The sequence below is a fragment of the Dipodomys ordii genome, unplaced genomic scaffold (assembly GCF_000151885.1).
Source record: "Dipodomys ordii isolate 6190 unplaced genomic scaffold, Dord_2.0 Scaffold16, whole genome shotgun sequence".
NCBI classification, from domain to species: Eukaryota; Metazoa; Chordata; class Mammalia; order Rodentia; family Heteromyidae; genus Dipodomys; species Dipodomys ordii.
This window is the reverse complement of record NW_012267232.1, coordinates 2,565,773-2,586,453: the sequence shown is the minus strand read 5'-3', so window position 1 is coordinate 2,586,453 and position 20,681 is coordinate 2,565,773. Positions and strand designations below refer to the sequence as shown.

Sequence of the window (20,681 nt, the reverse complement as noted above, 5' to 3'; positions counted from 1 at the left end):
TTTAGCTCCATCACACACACACACACACACACACACACACACACACACGTACACATGCATGCGCACGTGAGCGAATATGACAATCCTGAGGCTTAACCTCAGGGTTTTGGCACATTCCCTGAGCTGTTTTGCTCAAGTTAGTGCTATACCACTAGAGCCACAGCTCTACTTCCAGCTTTTCTTTTGTTAACTAATTAAAGTCTCATGAATTTTCATGCCCCCAACTGGTTTAGAACTACAATCCTCAGATCTCAGCCTCCTGAGGAGTTAGGATTACAAGCATGAGCTACCAGCACCTCGCCTCATTGCCTCTCTTTTCATCACACAAAGACCAACTGTAAATAGTAATGAGGCAATTAGGCAGGGAATAATGAGGGATGGCCACACACACCCCCTCTCCCCCCACTGCCCTCATAGATTTACCAATAGACTTGATACACACTTGAAAGAGGTGCGGTGCAGGGGAGAGAAGGGCTAGGAAGTCAGCTTTGAAGAAAGTAAATGACTGAAGCACTGACATTAGAATAGACTTGATATTTTATTACCTGAAAAACAGATAGCATAATCCCATATTTATGACCAGAAAAGCTAGAGGCAAAGAATTTCTTCACAAACAGGTAAATGGATAACCAAAATGTCACAATGGATTTGTCAATTTTTTTCTTCCTTTTGTTTATTTGTATAATTTTTCCCTAATGATGGTTGATAAGTTAGTTTTTTAAATTTGTTTTTTAAGATTACTAGTTGGGCACTGGTGACTCACCCCTGTAATTCTACTCAGGAGGCTGAGATCTGAGGATGGAGGTTCAAAGTCACCCTGGGTGGAGTCTGTGAAACTCTTATCTCCAATTAACCACCAGAAATCCAGAAGTGGTAGTGTGGCTCAAAGAGGTAGAGCATTAGCCTTGAGCATAAAAGCTCAGGGACAGCTCCTTGACCAAGTTCAAGTCCCATGAATAATAGAACAAACAAAAAAACTATATAAGCTTAATAAACAAGACTTAATTTTTTGAAGAGTATTTGAGATGACTTCTGAAGGTCATTTGCTTTGAAGGCTAGTACAAGTATGGGGAAGGAGTTTCTGTTGTTGGGAGATGAGCCCTGGACCTGTTTGCCAGGAGTTAATGTAAAACCAGGGAAGAGTGGCAGTTGACTCTGTAGCTGGTATTGTTTTTAGACATTTTTCAAGGAGTGTAAAAAGATCTGCCCAGGTTAACCTAAGCAATGCAGGGTTTCTTGGAGGGATAGATATGGAGAGGTTTTCAGAAAAGGCTGACTCTATTAGGCCTCAGAAACAAGGGGTCCTGACAAGTGATCCTGGATCAGAGGTAGCCTTCTGGATGTAAAAGGCAGGAGTGTGACTCCTTGATTTGAGGGCTCCATATTTAACACCTTCAGCTACTTTGCATGCCGGCTTCAGCTGACATTGTTGTCCTCTGATTTGTAGGCTGCACATGGCCTCTTTTGTACTGTGCATTCTTTCCAGTTCAGCTCACACTGCTAACTACCTCATTCAAGAAAATTATTAGCCTAATGCATTAATTGACGTTAGATAATATAGACTTAAAGTGTTGTGAAGTGGGGTCTTATGGGCAGAGCCTCATGAATGAACTAGTGGCTAATTAGAAAGGTTAAGTGGGCTTGCCTCTAGCCCTTTCTGCACACACACAAAAAAAACCCTCACCAGAAGACGGCACTTTCATCTTAGGACTTCCCAGAATCCAGAATTGTCAAAAAATAAGTTTCTGTCCTTCATTCATTAACTTGGTCTCAGATATTTTGTTACAGGAGCATAAAATGGACTAAGCTATCCAGCACTTAAGAAGTAAGCCAAAATATGGAGTTCTGTATTCCAGAGGAAGATAACTGTAACTTTAGGAGTTTCTTTCTCTCTCACACACACCGTACTTTGTTTGGACAGGTGGCTCTGGATGTAAGCTGGGCTGTTCTTCTTTCCTATATAATTGAAAGGCAACCTTAGCAAGCTTCCATGCAATCTAGGGGCAGATCAAGTGGAGGAGAAATCTGTGTGGAACCTCCATGATGCTCTACAGTAAGGTCCTGAAATAGGCAAACATGTACTGAACATGGACAGGATATCCACACGGTGAATATCCTTAATTGAATGAAAGTGGCTCCATGCTGAGAGAGCAAGTGCTTACAATGCCGCTAAAGAGTGAAAGGGACAAAAAGTTAATGAAAATATTTTTATTGAAGGTGAAAAAACAAAGGAGCTGCTGTTTTGATGAGCCAAATATGAGAAGGAAGAAAGTTACAAATGTGTCCAGGCTTTGGCCAATTCTCCACAGAAATGTTTGAGTAATATACATTAACTACCAAATACTCCTTTAAGAACTCAAACAAACTGTGAGCATTACTACATAATTAATCATAAAAAAGTATATGGTAAACCCTTTATATTCATTCTCATAGACACGTATGATAGCTCCAACAATAAACAAGGCAGGATGGGCTATGTGATGAGCTATTTCTAATAACAGCAACTTCCCTCCAGTTTCTTATGAAGTGCACAGACCATCTAAATTGAATTTTCCCTTTCAAAGTGAGGTTCATTGTTGGACTTACTCTCACTGCCTGTACTATTCATGACATTTTCTACAAATCAGTTATCTTAACATCAGGTTGTGATTTCATATTTCTGTTTCATCAAGATGCCCAGTGATTGTTTCTTTTGCCTCTTAGATTTTACAAGTAAGGAAAACAGCTAAATGGTGTATGGCTGATACAAACTGGGCCAGACAGCTATCAGTAAACCCAAAGTAGGGAAGAGGCAAGCAAAAAATGCAAAGCTCCAAGTCTTTTCACGTTAATATTTTATTTAAACCAGTACAAGCACCATGCTTAACAAAAAGACTGTCCGAAATAAACATGCAATTATGAACTAGCAGAGACTGAAACTCTGGCTTAAGAAGTTGTGCCAGTTGATGGTTTTGTTAAAGAATGACATAGAACTGTTAAAATTCACAAGACTCAACCAATAATGTTTCAAGCCTCCTGAATGAGATTATATTGGACCATCTACATCAGTGGGGATTGCCCTGGCATGTCAGTGATCTTAAATAATATTCAAGTAATTACATGTTTATGAATTATATTCCAAAAAGCAAGAAAATACAGTTTCCATTACAAGTTTAACGAAGTTGTTTTAAACATTACATGAATGATTACTGATTTGAAATGTCACACAGCCTAAAAGAAAACAAGTTTCTCAAGAATATTCAATTTGGGACCATTGGTTTCAAGTGGCCTAGAAGATTATTTATATTCTTCCAGAAATACAAAATAAGATTTGCTGAGAAATGTTTGATACACCTTTTCATGTATGTTGTAAAGGCTCAAACTTTGTAGATTCCAGTATTATCAGTCTATGGGACAAACATATCAGTCTATGGGACATTATCAGTCTATGGGACAAACAACCATACAAAGAATAATTTATGAGTAGAATACCAGTTAGTCTCTGCTTCCGCCAAGTAGCCTATCAGCATTTAAACTCATATGAAAATATCCATTCATCACTAGGTCCACATGTGGATTAACAACATTGTTCAAGTTCTAAAAGTAGTCCAAACCTTTAGTTACACTTTCTTTAATCTACATGAGTAGAAGGAAAAGAGCCAAATTTAATTTGGCAATAAACTACCTTAGGTGGAAATGTAAAGTGTCAGATCAGGACAGTTTATGGCTACATTTGACTCCTGAAAATAGGAGATAGAAAGGGAGGGAAGGTGCTAACAACTGTTTACCACATAGATCATTTACTTATGACAATTTTTAAAAAATTTAGCAACACACTCTTAAACAAGAATATGTTTAACTGCACTAGTCATTGAGTAAACTTTTTAGAAGACAACATTTACTTCAGAAATCAAACAAAAATAATCAGTTAACTTTTTTCCTATGCTTCAAAACCAAAACAAAATGATGTTTCAAAATTCAGACATTTTGGAATTTCAGCCTGTTAACCTGAGAACAGTTCTCTTCATGTCATTTAAGTTGCCACAAAACCATATATCCTAAATACATACTGCCATTACTAGTTGATTCAATTTTGATACTAGATGCTATTCAGAACTTATACATGTCCACAATTTCAAAACTAATGCCAGCTTAGGAGACCACAAAGGAGGTTCCCAGGAAAAAGTTGCTGCCTAAAAGTAAGGATTAAAATTAAAGGTTGAATGGGAATGCTTATTATCAGAAAGGGTATGGAATGTAAAATTTGGGATTGTGAAATCTGTAGTTATTATTTGTGGAAAGGCAGAAAAAAAAGAGACTAGATAGGGTATGATTTTCTTTAAAAGAACAACACAAAATTATGAAATTCTGAATATAAGATTTGGAAATCTCCCTCAATAGGACAGAAGAAAAAAAATAAGTCTAGGATCCCATAAATCAATCTGTTTCCTTGCAAAACAAACATTACTGATAAGCTAAAAAACAAAAACATACCCAGCTTATCTCAGCCTTTAAATAAAAGCTCCTGATTAGAGGATCAGGAAACAAAGAGTTCTGAGAAAGGCAGGTCATATTATTTGACCTAATGGAGAACTTTTGGAACTTAAAAAAAAGTAAACAACATATATAAGAAAAAACAGGAACCTCATTAAAAATATACATTCTTGCAGCACTGGTTTCTCTTCTTGATGCAAAGTATGTGAAACAAAACCTTATTTCCTTCATTCAAAACATTTACATTTCTACAGAATTATAAGCAAGTTATTCTCCAGTATCAAAATACCTGTTTACAGAATTCTAAACCTTCCTAGTGAAGATTTCTTTCTCTCTCTGGAAATTGGAATAAATGAAAATTTCCATTCTTAACCCAAACAAATACATACTCTACTATTTTCTCATCTCCCAACTTGCCATTGTGTTCTGACATCTAGATTAGCAAAGCCACTGTTGGGAGCCGAAGATGCTCCTTTCAATATTTTGAGAATTCCAACTATCATTACCTGCTTATTAAAGTTGGCACAAAGCCTTCAAAACAAAAATACAAAAAACATATGAATAGAAAATATGCCAACATAAAAAGAATGGCTTTTTTAAGTTTTGAAATGACTACAAAATCCTTACTATAAGAATTCACCCACCAATTTTGGTTAGCCTCTAGTCTCTACTTAGCAAATTATCATTCAGCTATTTATACATTTGTTTGCAAAGTATAGCAAACATTAGGATTTTTGTCTTCTGTCGTGTGCCATGTCCTAACATGGCTGATTTAACCAACCATCCAGGTGTCTGTAGTATCTTCTGATGTTTAGGATAGAAGATGTGACTTCTATTGATGTGTTGTTATTAAATATGGCCCAAATTTTAAGGTAATTCTTAGATATGGCACAATACTAAGCACAAATAAACCTGAAGTTACCATTCTCACCTGCCATATATCACCAACACAAGTAGATAGTCGGAATTTTAAAAATAAGAAGTTGATTTTATTACAAACTTCAAATACACATATTAGAAAACTGTTTTACTTGGGCCCTTTAAAAAAGTATTAGTTTCGCCAAATCTAGAATACTGGCAGTGTAAAAGTCTTAACTAACTTTAAAGCTAACAAATCAAAGGCACAGTATTAACATATTTAAAATAATTAGTGTTCATTAGATGTTAGGAGGAGCTTTATAAACCATTATTAACCTAGATTCAAAAGTCTGGAAATGACATAATCAAGAATGACTATAGCTAGGTGCCAGTGGCTCAAGCCTGTAATCATAGCTACTCAGGAGGCTGAGATCTGAGGATTGCAGCTTGAAGCCAGCCTGGGTAGGACAGTTATCTCCAACCAAATCACAGAAAATGCTGGAAGTGGCACTGTGGCTCAATTGACAGAGTGCTAGCCTTGAGCAAAAGGTGCTCAGGGACAGCACCCAGGCCCAGAGTTAAAGCCTCAGGACCAGCAAAACAAAAAAGGAATGAAGCCCTTGATCATTACAACTTTCCAGTTTCTAAGACTAAGATGTTATTTTCTATATAAGAACACCCAAAAGTCCTAACTCTCATCATAAAAACCTAATTTTCAGACCTTAAGGAATGATTGAAGACAAGTTTCTAGAAATGATGAAAAAGATAAAAATAAACCAAAAGAGGTAGGGAAGTTGAAAACTATACTTGTAATGTAGGTTACACTTGTAAATTACAATTCATGGCTCAACATTAGGTGATTCACATCTTCAGCCCCAAATGAATGTCAATGATTAAATGATAATAAACTATTTTCACTTATAAACTACTAATATCCAATATTTGTCAAAAGGAGGCGACTATTATCTCTCACAATCTAAAACCCAACTTTCCTATAGTGTCTGTAAATAGTAACGAATTCTGAACCGTAAGTTATAGAAATTAGTCACAAGAGTGCAAAAAGTCCCTGGAGAAAAGTTGTCCACCTAATAGTTACAAATATAAGGAAACACTTTACAAAGTTTTATTACTATGAAGATGATTTCCTCTTTGTTCAAACTTTGCACAAATGAAGAATTTTTCTTTACCGCAGGAAACAAACTGTAAGTAACAGTGTATTTTTAGGCATAAATAAGTATTTATGTCTGGTTCCAGTATGGTCAGGTTAACACACAAATAGTTTAGAATATAAACACGGAAGTTCACATTAGTGGAAAAATCCAAGTTTCTCACGTAACCATTCTTCAGTTAGGTCTTCAGTGTTTCTTATTTCAAATACCTTAATTAAAAGAAAAAAATCAACAACAAAAATTTACATCAGACTCTGACACTTTAAAAACCACATTATGGCCGGGCACCTGTGGCTCATGCCTGTAATCCTAGCTACACAGGAAGCTGAGATTTGGGGATCAAAGCCAGCCTGGGCAGGAAACTCCCTGAGACTCATCTCCAATAAACCTCTAGAAAACTGGAAGTGGCACTGTGGCTCAAGAGGTAGAGTGCTCACCTTGAGCTGAAGAGTGCAGGGACAGCGCCCAAGCCCAGACTTCAAGTCCCACGACTGACAAAAAACAAAACAAAAAAAACAAAACAAAAGCAGCACAAAATGGGGCTGGGAAGTTGACTCAGCGGTAGAGTGCTTGCCTTTCATGCATGAGGACCTGGGTTCAATTCCTCAGCACCACATAAGCAGAAAAAAGCCAGAAGTGGTGCTGTGGCTCAAGTGGTAGAGCACTAGCCTTGAGCTGAAGAGCTGAGGGATAGCACCCAGGCCCAGAGTTCAGGCCCCACGACTGGACCCCCCCCAAAAAAAATTAGTTCTTACACATTAGAAGATACAACCAAAAAACCACATCTAAAACAATCTAGTTAGGATATTACCGCCAGGTATCGATAATTTGAGCAGCACATGGAAATACCAACATTAAGAGATTGAAAAAAAGGCTATAGTATAATGGCCATAAGAAGACAAGATGTTAACAGTAGGACAGAATTAGGGGCTTGATTCCTAGCTTAGTCTTAGTCCAAACAGAATAGGAATAGCTCAGTCATACTCACAGAGCTATCATAAGGATTCAGTGAGATTATTTACAAAAGTATAAAAAAGAGTACTAAGTCCGGGTTTGACATGTCAGCAAAGTACTGTTGTTGTTAACCACTCAGTGGTTTAAAACACTCCAAAACATTCCTAGGATACAAATTAGGACAAAGGAGATGGTTTCAGTGATAATCATATAGACTGAAGAGAAGAAGAAGATGGATTTGAAGACATTCCCAGAGTTGATGATTAGGAAAAACACCTTTAATGTGGTCCTTAAAATATGAACCTCAAAATATAACTATACCAAATTTTCTAATTCAAACTAGTATGTGGAAGATAAATTTGAGAGCAAATATCTCTTACCTTTAACCTTCAGAAACACAACAAAATAATGGAAATATATTACATCTTAAAGTGAGTATCTCATAGAGGACTGTTTATTAATAGTCCTTTTTGGTTTCCGTTTCTGTTTTACAGCACAAGGGTTCAAACCCAGGCCTTCTACTTGCTAGGAAGGCTCTCTCCACCACCAAGCCATACCCCTAACTTTGTTTAGTTTCTCACATTTTTTTTGGCCCAGGTTTAGTCTTAGATCAGTTTGTCTACCTATGAATTCTCATGAAGCTGGGATTACAGTCATGAACCACAACACCCACTTGTTTGCTGGGGCTGGCCTCAAACTGCCATCTTCCAATGTTTACTTCCCAAGTAGCTGGGATTACAGGCATGATCCATAGAACCCAGCAATCAATACTTTTAGCAATTTTAGATTTAATAATAATACAGTTAGCTGCATAATACAAAATTTCAGCACAACCTGGTTCATTTTAGACTCAAAGAAACCTCAGGTTAACTTTATCTATTAGAAATTACATCACAGAAGACAAAGAACTCTCAACAGATGTAAGGTTATAATAGCTTTTCTGAAGCTGCTTACTTTTTAAATTGTGATTTTTTCTAATCAACTTATTCAGAAAAACATATTTTGGTTCTAAGACTTTTATTTATTTGTTTATCTATCGTTGGTTGTGGGATCTGGACTCAGGGCTTGGGCGCCGTTCCTGAGCCTCTATGTGTTCAAGGCTAGCACTCTACCATCAGAGCCACAGCGCCACTTGCAGTTTTTCAATGTGTAATTGGAGATAAAAGTCTCACGGGGACTTTTCTGCCTGGGCTGGCTTCAAAAATTAGGATCCTCAGATCTCAGCCTCACAAGAAGTGAGGATTACAGGTATAAGCCACCAGCGACCAGCTTTTTTATTTTTATTTTTACAGGATAGGTTTTAAACTTAAAAGTCTTCTGCTTACCAGGTCACTGCTCTCCCACTTGAACTATACTTCCAACACTTTTTTGCTTCATGTATCATTCAGAGATAGTCTTGTGTTTTTACCTGGGTGAGCCTTGGACTGCTATTCTTTGTCTACAGCATAGCTGGGCTTTCAGAACACCATTCCTGGCTTGTATTTAGAGTCCTGCTAACTTTTTTTGTCTAGGCTAGTCTCAACTGTGATCCAACTTCTGCCTCACATGGAATTTCAGACATGAGTTATCATACCTGGCCACAAATATTTAATTTATTGCTATGGTGCAAATAACCTTCCCCTATATTAAAAAACAAAAAACAAGAAAAAAAACCCACTAAACTATCCACTTTAAAGTCTCAGGGAATTATAATATCAACAAAGATGCTAATATGAACACTACCTTGGTTAGTTCAGCAGTTTGGACTAATTTATTCTTACTCCCAGCATACATCATCTGTTGTTCAGGCTTACAACCTAGAAGACAGCGATTAATATAGAAATAAGGTAATTTTAAAAAAATAGTAAGTTTTGATTATTTTTCTCCTAAAGAAAGACATTTAAATTTTTCCTTGCCATTGTGTTTATAATAACTTTGGCCTGGGGTGGGGAGGAGGATTGGGTGGGGGGAGGACGGGAAGGGATGGGAAGGGGAAACAAAGGAGGAGGCTACAACGCTTGATAAGAAATGTACTCATTGTCTTGCCCATGTAATTGTAATCCCTCTGTACAGTACTTTCACAATAAAAAAAAGAATGTGGACCAAAAAAAAAACAAACTTTGGCCTAAATGTATTTTGAGTTTTATACTGCATACTGCCTACACAGAGACATAGTTACAAAGAAGTCTACAGATCAACAAAAATAAATTATTTTAAGATATCTGTAGATATAGACTCTTCCAGTCTTATAAACACTTCACTTAGTACTATCTTTAGTTTGACACTAAATATCAAGGTAAATTTTCAGATACTTACAACAGATAGTTTGAACTGGTAATGAAGCAGATCTGTTTCATTAAAAAGTGAACAGTGTTTGTACATATTAAGGTAAAAAGATATTGCAGTATACCTTAAGGGTTAAGGAAATGATATATGCCTAAATTTGGAGAAGAGTTCAGTGAGTAGAGCCTTTACTGTGAGTCTAAACACTGGTAGCGGGAGTTCACAAGACAATTCCTTAAACAGAAATAATATATCCTAATAGCTACTGTAAGCTACTCTGGGACCATCCACTCCTAACTACTTTTAGAAAGATAAACATAAAGTTTATCACGATTGTATAAAGTTCACATGGTTACAAACAAGTTTAAAATATATCATATATGTCATATATTTATAAAGTATTCCTGTATTTCAGAATCATTAAAATGTATGAATGATTTGACCCACAATTACACTTCTTAGACTTTATACTAAAGGTAAACACATTCTAAGAGATGATTTGTAGTAGATGCTTGCTAGGGATGTGTATGCAGGTCCATGCATCTCTCTCTCTCTCTCTCTCCCTCTGTCTCTCTCTCCCGTCAGCCATTTAACCATTCATCCATAAACACAGTATGAAATCTGTTTAACAAAACATGGGTAATTAGATCAGGGCCAGTTACACATTATTTAAAGAAATTCACTTACCAACAGGACTGGAGAAAATAAAGCACAGAGGGTAGGAGACTCTTCCATCATCATGTTGATACTTATAACTATATACAATGAAGGTTTTTCTCAAGTTAAAGAATCTAAAGTTTCTGCTTTGAGATCACTACCAACTAGTGAGTGGTAAGCCTGTATCTTATTCCTTATACTTTCATTATTATTTTTCTACAAAATTACAACTCAGCTCCAAAGATTAAGTCATAAAATCATGTAATCTCTAAAACAGAAAATTTAGAATATTGGTTTAAATGATTTTTTTCATTTCTTATTATAAACAAATTACAATAAAATAATTTTTTTTTTTGGGTCTGGTCGTGGGGCCTGAACTCTGGGCCTGGGTGCTGTCCCTCAGCTCTTCAGCTCAAGGCTAGCACTCTATCACTTGAGCCACAGCACCACTTCCAGCTTTTTTCTTTTTGCTTATGTGTTGCTGAGGAATCAAACCCAGGGCCTCAGGCATGCAAGGCAAGCACTCTACCACTGAGCCACCTTCCCAGCCCAACTTTTCATTTTTCTTAGTCTAATATATGCTTATAGATTTTCATTTGCTTGTGATCACAAGGTAAAAAAATATGTTAAAATTCTGACCACTTACAGAAGCAAATCTTTCTAAAGCACCAAGAAAAGGATATCGAGGTTGCCGTTCAGGTAGTTCATCTTTAAGTTCATCTGGTGAAATGCCCTGGCACCACAAAAAAGAACAACTTTTAAGCATCTCCTTATTTGTAAATCTATAGGTGATACACAGGCACCCATTCCATTAGTAGCTATGATTTTTTTTGTCGGTCATGGGGCTTGAACTCAGGGCCTATGCACTGTTCCCAAGTTTTTTCACTCAAGGCTAGAACTCTACCACTTTGAGCTACAGTACCTCTTTTTTTAGTTTTCTAGAAATAAGAGTTTCACAGACTTTCCTGTCCAGGCTGGCTTTGAACCTCCATCCTCAGATCTCAGCCCCCAGAGTAGCTAAGATTACATGTGTGGCCATCAGTGCCTGGCTAGTTATAATTTCATTATCACAGGCCACCAAACAAAAAATAACTTCCACTTATTAACTAAATATGAGGATGACTGAACTTTCTATGCCTATGCTCCAATTGTTAGGAAATTGAGTAAGAGAAGTAGTAACTCAGAGGAAAAAACTGATCTTACACACAAAAAAGAAAAAAATGTTCATTTATTACTCCTCTAGTTATTTAGTTGTCAAATACTCCAGTATTTAGTAGGTTTTTTATTTTTGAATTACTCTCTAAGCAATTAGAAGTTATAAAGTTGACTTGCTTTTCACTACGCATATAGCCCTAACTTGTACCAGTTATTAAACTGGTTCTCATTAATGCCTTAGAGAAGGCAGTTAAATTAGCAGAACAATGAAGCACACAATAATTAGCCCATGCACGCATGAGTATATATTTAAAGGAAGTTCAGACCTCATTTGAAAAATATATGTAATTAATACAGCATCTTGTGAACAGTAATTGCTTAACTATAAAAATCATATTTAACTTATTGAACAAACCTCAAGCTCCTCATCGAGTACCACCAGGCTTTTATCTTTGTCAATCTTCACTAAAATGAAAACAGTACAAGTTAATTGTGATTCTAATGTGCCCTTCATCTACCCAACCCATGCAGTCTCAGTCTTTGCCAGGCAAACATCTAAAATTAACACATCCACAAACACAAGCACAAAACTTATTTGTAGTATAACTAAGTATCTATTAACTAGCTTGGTTTTCTTAGGAGTCAGCTTTTAAGCCTCTATACACAATTCTCAGCATCTTGATTGCTTGTTTAGACTTAAAGTTGACTTAAAGTTCAGACCCCATCTTAATGTTAGGATGCAGTGAGCCTGCATGACTCCACCCTGGTTAAACATCCTTCTTGTTGTTTACAAGTTTAGGAAAAATGTGGATTGCAAGTAAGTCTCTGATAACAGAGCCTAGAGGCCAGGTGGACACGTCCAATCAGTAATAGCACATATGCAACATCCCCCCACACCAAGGAATGCAACATCTCCAAACCCCCCCCCCCCAGCCAAACCTGTGTGCCAAAACTGACAAAAGTGTAGGCTAGTTTAAACTACTGCTTAGGGATAAGTTGTAACCTCACTGGTCACTTGCATGTGGCCCAACATAACTGCAATTTTGTGCAAGTGTTGCAATGCTATTGGCCACCTGTGTGTGGCCAGCCTAACTGCATGGCCTGTTCCCTATAACTATTAGCCCGTGCAGCTGAGCGGGGTTCACTCTCTGCCGAAGCGGCCCTAATTGGTCAGTCTGTTTCTAGATTCTTGGTGCGAAATATAGCTTTGTCTGACTTTCGCTTTGTTTCAGTCTCATTCCTTTGGTCATGGACCCCAATATTGGGGGGCCACCCCAATAGTATAATATACTATATTTATGGAAAACCTTGCAAACTTGCTGGACACCAGTAGCTCACACCTAAAATCTCAGCTATTTAGGAGGCTGAGATCTGAAGCTCAATGTTTGAAGGCAGTCTGGGCAGAAAATCCCTGAGACTCTCATCTCCAATTAACCTCCAAAAGCCACAAGTAGAGCTGTGGCTCAAGTGGCAGAGTGCTAACCTTGAGCAAAGAAGCTCATAAGTCAGTGCCCAAACCCTGAGTTCAGGCCCTAGGTCTAGCACACACACACACACAAAAAGAACCTTGTAACTCAAATGCAGCTTCCTAATTCTAAAACAGTAAATTGCCAAAGAGCAATGATATCTCTATTCAAATATATCTGGCATGATTTAAAGCCAAATCAAAATAAGTTTAGACAATGTATAACTTCTTTTCTTTCCCTGTCGAACATGGGGCTTGAACTCTGGGCCTGGGCACTGTCCCTCTGCTTTTCAGCTCAAGGCGAGCACTTTACCACTTGAGCCACAGCACCACTTCTGGTTTTCTGGTGGTTAACTAGAGTATAAGAGTCTCATGGACTTTCCTGCCCAGGCTGGCTTTGAATCACAATCCTCAGATCTCAGCCTCCTGAGTAGCAAGGATTACAGGCGTCAGCAACCAGCACCTGGATGATGTTTGACTTTTATTTTTCAGAGCCTGAAAATTTGACTCCCTTTTAGTTTTGTACACATTTTATACTAAATCATATAAAATACAATATGGTTTCAAATATCTTCACCTTCTGTGGAAAAATGGCACTAATATAAATTTCACTTTTAAGAACTATATGCCTATAGTATTTATTTGTAATAGAACAGTATTCATGGCGAAGTGTTAACCATCTCTGATTAATTCCCATCTGCCAGATGCATCTCAAGCACAATTATAGGGTTTTACATTTTCACTCCCTCATGCTTCCTTCACCTTTCTAAACCACTGGCCACATATTACATGCAATCTATGACAACAAGGAAATGTGCAAAGCATCCAATAGGGCATACAGTGGGTAGGCAATGTGCAAAGAAAGTATCCTTCCCATTTTCAGAAGATACTTAAATCCTCTCCATGAAACTAGAATTGGATGGAATAAGACCAAAAGTCACTCAGGACACAATGCTGAAACTTTACCATTTCAGGGGTGGGCAAGGTTTCTTGGAGGATGAATGCCCAGGTTATTTTTAGTCCCCCAAGAAAGATGGTTTTGGAATGGTCACTACAAATGGAACTCATCATTCCCCAAGTAGCCAAGATGAGTATTTTCTCCAGAGCTAGTGGGCAGCTTACAGGACTATGGGGAAAGAAGGACATTCCACATGTGTTCCATGATATTAGCTGGTCCTTAGATTTTAGGTTTTTTTTTTTTTTAGTTTTTGTGTTGTTGTTTTTTTATTTTGGTCAGTGCTTGGGCTTGAACTTAGGGCCTGGATGCTGCCCCTGAGCTATTTTGCTCACTGCTAGAGTTCTCCCACTTTGAGTTACAGCTCCACTTGTGGTTTCCTGGTAGTTAATTGGAGATAAGAGTCTCACAGATTTTCCTGTCTGGGCTGACTTTGTACCGTGATCCCTAGATCTCAGCCTTTTGAGTAGAATCACAGGCGTGAGCCACTAGCACCTGGGGAGTCCTTAATTTTTAAAGATGACATGTGAAATACAACAGGTAGAAGCGATATTACTCTTTAAGGCTAGCAAGCCAATGTAACCATAAGATTAAAACAAACAAAAATCATGAAACTTTTGAGGCAATCACTTTTAGCTTACTTATAATGGCAGCATTGTTTGTTTCTTTGCGAAAACGAAACTTTCTCAGCTTTTCCACTAAATCTTCAGCAACATCGCAAACCACCAAAGACTCACTCTACAAAAGAGAAAAGACAAACATATAAAATGCCATGACTTCAATATATATACTAATCTTTAGATCTACACTTTTTAATCATATAGATTTGCTCATCTTCTTTGTAAGATATACTTTAATGTTCTCTTTGGCTAGCAAATGTTTAAAAAATCAGGCACATAAAAATACTTATCTCATCAGAACTGGAGAAGGGAGGGAAACAGAAGTCGAGGATTGCCAGGTGCTAGTAGATAATGCAGGCACAGCAGTTTTACGCTGTGCAGGAAGAACAGGAAAATAATCACCTTCCTGTGTGGGGAATTCACAATTATGGAGATAAATAAAAATAGTAAAAGTAGCTGGGCACTGGTGGCTCATGCCTGTAATCCTAGCTACTCAGGAGCCTGAGGATCACGGTTCAAAGCCAGCCCAGGCAGGAAAGCCTGGGAGACTCTTACGTCCAATAAAACCACTAGAAAACTGGAAGTGGCTCTGTGGCTCAAGCAGTAGAGCACTCGCCTTGAGCTGAGAGCTGAGGAATAGAGCCCAAGCCCAGAGTTCAAATCCCAGGACCGGCCAAAAAAAAAAAGTAAAAGTTTAAAAAAAAAATTGGGGCTGGGAAGGTGGCTCAGTGGTAGAGTGCTTGGCTTGCATGCATGAGGCCCGGGGTTTGATTCCTCAGGCACCACATAAGCAGAAAAAGCCGGAAGTGGTGTTGTGGCTCAAGTGGTAGAGCACTAGCCTTGAACTGAAGAGCGCCCAGCCCCAGAGTTCATGCCCCACAACCAATAAAAAACAAAAACAAAACAAATCACACGAGTAAAGATGAGTATCAAGAATACACAGAACAACAAAGCGGAAAATCAAATGGAGCAAATTGAAAAGCTACAAGAATTGTTTAGGAATCCTGAAGACATATGAGAACTTTCCCAGAAATGATCAAAAATACTTTCCATTTTCTTTTCTTGCCAGTCCTGGGGCTTGAACCCTGGGCTCCCAAGCTGTCCCTGAGCTTTTGTGTTCATGGCTAGCGCTCTACCACGTCAGCAACAGCTCCACCTCCAAAAGCACTCTTCTTTTAATACTGTTGAGGGATGTCACAAGGATGTCAATCCTCTCTCTCTTTTTAGAAAGTCTTGTGATAATGCCTCAAACTTGTGAACCTCCTGCTTCAGCCACCCCAGAAGCTGGGATTCATCCTCCACAACTACTCATTTCTCTGTTTTTAATATGTAAAACATCATATTCATATAAAAGTACAGACAATGAAGCCCTATGGATCAATTACTCAGCAGTAACTACTATTGGTTTATTTCCTCCAATCCATCAACAATGACCCCTAATCTACGTCAAAGCCAGAAGCCATAAAATATTTTAGTATGTATTATTTAAAGGACAGTGTATATTTATTTATACATACACACACATAAATATAGTAATTTTAACCCACCAACTGACAATTTTCAGGGTACTGGTATAATCCTACTTATTCAGAGGCTAACAACTAAGGACTGAAGTTCAAAGCCAGCCCAGGCACTGCTCTGGAAAGTCTGTGAGCCTCTTCTCTTCAATTAGCCACCCAGAAGTGGAGCTGTGGCTGAAGTGGTAGACCACCAATCTTGAGCTCAGGCACAGTACCCAGGCCCTGAGTTCAAGCCCTAAGACTGGTACACACACACACACACACACACACACACACACACACACTCTCTCTCTCTCTCTCTCTCCCTCTCTCTCTCTAACAATTCTAGTCTCAAATATCTAGTATTCAAATACCTCCATTGTTTTAATTTTTTTTTAGGCCACTGGTTTGATTGAGTCAAATTCCAAATAAGTCCTTTCACTTAGTGTTCTTCCCCCGCCCCCCTCATCCTGGGGCTTGAACTCAGTGTCTGGGCACTGTCCTTGGACTTCTTTTGTTCAAGGCTAGTGCTCTGTCACTTGAGCCACAGCAGTACTTCTGGCCTTTTCTGTTTATGTGGTACTGTGGAATCAAACTCAGGGCTTCATGCATGCTAAGCAAGCACACTACCTCTAACACATTCCCAGCCTTTGGTCTCTTAGACCTATTCTAAGTAAGCATTTCATCATAATTCCAAATCATTACAACTTCCAATTTTGACTTAAAATAAAAGTCCACTTGCTTTATCCCTGTGTTGGGTAAAAGACAGCATACACTAAAGCAGGAAATAGTTATCAATTTTAATTGTCCTTTAAATTCAGAACATTGGAAATATGTAAGTTATGATATACACATGTTATTATACAATATAATAAATATAGATATTCTGTTAGACAAACTGCAAATACAACTCATCAAAAGGTACTATCCAATAAATAACACTCCTGTAGGAGTTAAATATTTCCATCCTTTTAGTTCACTTTCAAGAGATTAAATCAATCAAAGGGAACTTACTGAAGCTAAGATTCAATACCAGTTAATTATTTCCTGTTTCTGAAAGAAGATAATGAAGCTAGAAAACTGGAATTTCTATTCTGTCTTTGAACAAAGATAGAATTCATTAGTGAAACTAATATACACTTCAGATTTTTGTTTTAGCAAAGATCAATTTGTCATGAAAGTCTTATCCTCCAACTGATAATCACAGTTGTTCGTGCAAGTTTGACATTCTAGGACCAGAAACCAAGTAAAAAAGTAGAATACTTATGTACCATGGTTAAGGCCCTGGGCTTAATCCCCAACATGACCAAAAAAAAAGGTGATTTGGTTGTATCTTTTTTTTTTTTTTTGTCAATTGTGGGACCCTAGGCTGGGCGCTATCCCTCAGCTCTTCAGCTCAAGGCAAACACTCTACCACTTGAGCCACAGCACCACTTCCAGTTTTCTGGTGGGTTATTTGGAGATAAGAGTGTCACGGAGTTTCCTGCCCTGGCTCGCTTTGAACTGAGATTCTCCTGAGTAGCTAGGATTACAAGTGTGAGCCACTGACACCCAGCTGTATCACTCATTTTTGCATTTTGCCATTTGCCAATACAGTCAGGCCTAAAATTCCATCCTATGAAGAATCAGACTTGACCAACATTTACCTTGTTTCCTTAATAGAATCATTTAAGAATGAATGTATCATATAAACAACTCTGCGTGGTAAATATTACCCCAAGATAGTTGAGCTCAGGTATTCATTTACTGATCTGTCTATACTAAATGAAGATTTAATGAATGCCATCACCACACTGAATGCTTGAAATTCAATCATACTTTTCTGCCCTGGCTCAAGCTTCAATCCTTCAGTTTTCAGCCTCCTGAGTAGCTAGGATTATAGGCATGAGTCACCAGCACCAGCTTCCTGGAGCAAAGAACAGCTCTACATAAAAAAGATTAGGTAAAAATATATAAGCTGGTACCTGTGGTAAAGCTAGAAAATAGAGATACATAATGCAGCGAAGACTTAAAACCATTGAAGACCAACAGCACCACTGAGGACTTTTCTATGAAACAGTTTGTGCAAGCCCTTTTGATTAAAGTGAGCTCAGTGCATCCAAGATAATGGATAGCATGACCTAGGCACTAAGAGGAACTGATACACGGCCTACAAAGCACTGGGTCAGAGTCTAAGTATTTTGCTTCCTATTCCCTGGCCAAAATGTGTATGAACTAGGGTGAGGAAGGAAATCTTGGTCAGATTTGCACTTTTAGAATATATATTTTTTAGTACATTTCTTTTATTTTCTGCTTATGTGGTGCTGAGGAATCGAACCCAGGGCCTTAAGCATGCAAGGTGAGCGCTCTACCACTGAGCCAACTTCCCAGCCCCTAGATTTGCACTTTTAAAAGATCTTGTTTGCTGTGGTTTGAGGAACAAACACAGGCAGCAGGAATACAAGTTTAGCTAGTGGCCGAAACTAGTCCAGATAAGAAATGAAAAGCAGCTAAGAGAAGTCACTGAAGAGCAAAATGAAAAGGAAACGAAATGCTAAATAATAGTTAATATGCATTAAACACTACACAAAACACTGTTGAACATCCTTTGTGTACATTTCTCTTTCATTCTCAGGACAAACTTGTGAGATGACTACTATCACCATACCCCATTTTTGCAAGTATCTTAGTTTAAGTTTCTCTCCAAATTCAGAGCTGGTGAAGCTAGAACTAACTCAAATAGCCTAACTTCTATTCTGGTAACCACTACATAGGGGCTGATGACATATTGGATATGGGAGAAGTGGAAGGGGTAAGGAAAAAGAGGGTTACCAAGAGGACTCCCAGACACAACCTTTCACTCAGTTACGGAACTTTGAGTTTAAAGGGAAAGAGCATTTTGTTTTGCTTTTTAACAAATGGAAGTGACTTTGAGGCACCAGAGTGGTAAAAAGCTCCTTAGATATGTTAACTAAAGAGTGGGATAGGCTGGGAATGTGGCTTAGTGGTAGAGTTCTTGCTTAGCATGCATGAAGCCCTGGGTTTGATTTCTCAGTACCACATAAACAGAAAAAGCTGAAAGTGGCGCTGTGGCTCACGTGCTAGACTTGAGCAAAAGAAGCCCAAGGACAGTGCCCAGGCCCTGAGCTCAAGTCCCAGGACTGGCAAAATAAATAAATAAATACATAAAAGGTGGGATATAAAATTTGGATTGCATCTTAGAAGCAAGTCTGAGACACAAGTTCATGTAATTGGAAGACAAGTGGTAACAAGTCATGAATATAAGAGAAAATAGAGCTGGGCACTGGTGGCTCACACCTGTAATCCTAGTTACTCAGGAGGCTGAGATCTGAGGATCATGGTTCAAACCCAGCCAGGGCAGGAAAGACCATGAGACTCCTATCTCCAATAAACCACCAGAAAACCGGAAGTGCGCTGTTGCTCAAGTGGTAGAGCACTAGCCTTGAGCTGAAGAGCTGAGGAACAGCATTCAAGCCCAGAGTTCAAGCCCCATGACGGACAAAAAAAAAAGAAAGAAAATACAACATGGAAAATCAAAGATTAGGATGGAGCCTAGGGCTTCTGCGTGCATTGGAGAACAGCATGTGTGGGAGACAGATGGATCAGCAGGAAAAGTAGGGAGGAAAACCAAGAGTTTTGTATTCCAGACACCAAACAGCAAGAAGAGAACGCTTCAAGAGAATGCTTTAAAAAGGAAAAGTGAAGCCGGGTGCTGGTGGCTCACACCTGTAATTCTAACTACTCAGGAGGCTGGGATCTGAGGGCTCGAAGTCAATCTGTGCAGAAAAGGCTCATTTCAAATAAACTACCCAGAAAAAGTTGGAAGTGACACTTGAGCCACACTCAAGAGGTAAAGCACTACTAGCCTTGAGTAAAAGCAGCTCAGGGACAGAGCCCAGGCCCTGAATTCAAACCTCAGGACAGAAAAAAAAAAAAAAAAGAAAAGAAAAAGAAAGAAAAGGAAAAATGTCAACGCCCTGGAATGCAGCTGAAAGTTAGAAATGATGACACCTGAAATTCACTGGATTCAGTGACCATCACAAGACCGACTCCATGGAAAGTGGGTGGGAGTTGAGGGCCGCGTTTTCTTGTGTCTAATGAAACCTGATCACATTTTTAAAACCCGCTGGGAAGGAAGATCCTTGATGACCACGGACTGAATCCTCCACTTTAGTTTTACGTGTGGGATTCACGGAAGGTGAAGTACGAAAGCCATAGCCGAAAGCTAAACTCAATCTTTTGACAGTTTACTTTAAGGCCCAATGCCAGAGCCTTGGGGTCAAAAGGTTCCAAGTGAGGTCACTCAATGAAGGCTGGGATGAGGAGAAATCTGCTGGGGAAGGCAGGAGGGGAAGGGGGAGGGGGGAGACAAAAATCAGCTTAGGCCAGGCCCAAGGAAAGCCAGTCCTCTCCCAGCCAACGCCGCTGGGCAGGAAGTGCTGGGGGGCTCGCCGATCCCTCCACGCCCCGTCCCCGCCCAGGCCTGGCGACGGCTTGTGGCCTCCACGGGCTAGAACCCGCGTACCCCAGCCTCACCCCGCCTCACACGGCGGGGCCTGGCGAGGATGACCCGCAGCCGGCTGCCCGCCCCGCCGGCGCGGCACGCTGTCCCCG

The 20,681-nt window shown here is 38.9% G+C and overlaps 1 protein-coding gene across 2 annotated transcripts in view; it reads right to left on the bottom strand.

Annotated features, from left to right (window-relative positions):
• Positions 1–5,875: 5,875 nt before the first annotated feature.
• Gmfb (glia maturation factor, beta) overlaps positions 5,876–20,681 on the bottom strand; it is a 15,154-nt gene continuing 348 nt past the window's right edge. The window contains exons 2-7 of one of the 2 annotated variants that reach the window (XM_013012247.1): positions 14,590–14,686; positions 11,944–11,993; positions 11,057–11,106; positions 10,404–10,489; positions 9,177–9,250; positions 5,876–6,709 (exon numbers count right to left, since the gene is read on the bottom strand). In XM_013012247.1, the coding sequence (XP_012867701.1) occupies positions 6,638–6,709; positions 9,177–9,250; positions 10,404–10,489; positions 11,057–11,106; positions 11,944–11,993; positions 14,590–14,686 (429 nt within the window). In that variant the 3' untranslated portion in view covers positions 5,876–6,637. The remainder of the gene's footprint in view (positions 6,710–9,176; positions 9,251–10,403; positions 10,490–11,056; positions 11,107–11,943; positions 11,994–14,589; positions 14,687–20,681) is intronic. The other variant, XM_013012248.1, reaches the window with a different exon arrangement.